The sequence below is a fragment of the Apaloderma vittatum genome, unplaced genomic scaffold (assembly GCF_000703405.1).
Source record: "Apaloderma vittatum isolate BGI_N311 unplaced genomic scaffold, ASM70340v1 scaffold30562, whole genome shotgun sequence".
NCBI lineage: Eukaryota > Metazoa > Chordata > Aves > Trogoniformes > Trogonidae > Apaloderma > Apaloderma vittatum.
The window spans coordinates 1,099-1,884 of record NW_009704595.1 but is presented as its reverse complement, the minus strand read 5'-3'; the positions used below and the strand labels follow the sequence as shown (position 1 = coordinate 1,884).

The 786-nt window shown below is 52.0% G+C and overlaps 1 protein-coding gene across 1 annotated transcript in view; it reads left to right on the top strand.

Annotated features, from left to right (window-relative positions):
* The first annotated feature begins 267 nt into the window (after positions 1–267).
* Positions 268–786, top strand: part of ASB8 (ankyrin repeat and SOCS box containing 8) — a 1,142-nt gene continuing 623 nt past the window's right edge. Inside the window, exons 1-2 of the mRNA XM_009865105.1 lie at positions 268–366; positions 596–782. Of these exons, the coding sequence (XP_009863407.1) occupies positions 280–366; positions 596–782 (274 nt within the window). The 5' untranslated portion in view covers positions 268–279. The remainder of the gene's footprint in view (positions 367–595; positions 783–786) is intronic.

The following is a 786-nucleotide window of genomic DNA, read 5'->3' as shown; positions in this document are numbered from 1 at the left end:
CATTTCACCGGGCATTGTTTATCTACAACGAATTAATTAAAACCAAGGCCTGGAAGCAGAGATACGGGTTGTTAAGGGCAGCCTGTGCAAACCCCAGGAGCTTAACTGTGAGTGTTCCACCGGATATCAGGGAATAAACCTTTTTTAATGGGCAAATAAACCTCTTTTAACAGGCAAATTGAGGGTTGGGGGTGGAAAAGGGCTGAGCCCAGGGCGAGGGGAAGGTTTTTTTGCTAATCCTGGCTGCGGTTTCCTGTGCAGGGCGCGGATGTGAACTGCATGCACGGCACCCTGAAACCCCTGCACTGCGCCTGCATGGTGGCCGACGCCGACTGCGTTGAGCTGCTGCTGCAGAAGGGAGCGGAGGTAAAAGTTTGTGAAGGGATAAAAATAACTTACAAAAAAAAAACCAAAAAGGAAAAAGGCAAAAGTCCTGCTTTAAAAATCAGGAGGGTTTGAAGTGGGGAGGGTTCCCTGTCCCCCTCGTGGGGCGAAACAGGCCCAGGGAAAGGTTTCTCATCCCAGGTCGGAGTGAAACGTTCCTGCTTCGCGTCTAAGGGCTGCTACTCGTCCCGGGAGGGTGGTTTTGTGGCAGAAGGAAGATTTGAAACTTATATATTACCTAATTTTTGGCCACGAGGTCACCCCTCTGAGCTCCGGCATCGTTTTCACCCCTCGAATCCCGACATCCCACCCACTAAATTCGGGATGTGGGCTCCGTTGTGCACCGGCAGCAGCTGGGATTCCCTCGGTGACCCCCAAATCCTTCCTCCTCCTCCAGGGCAA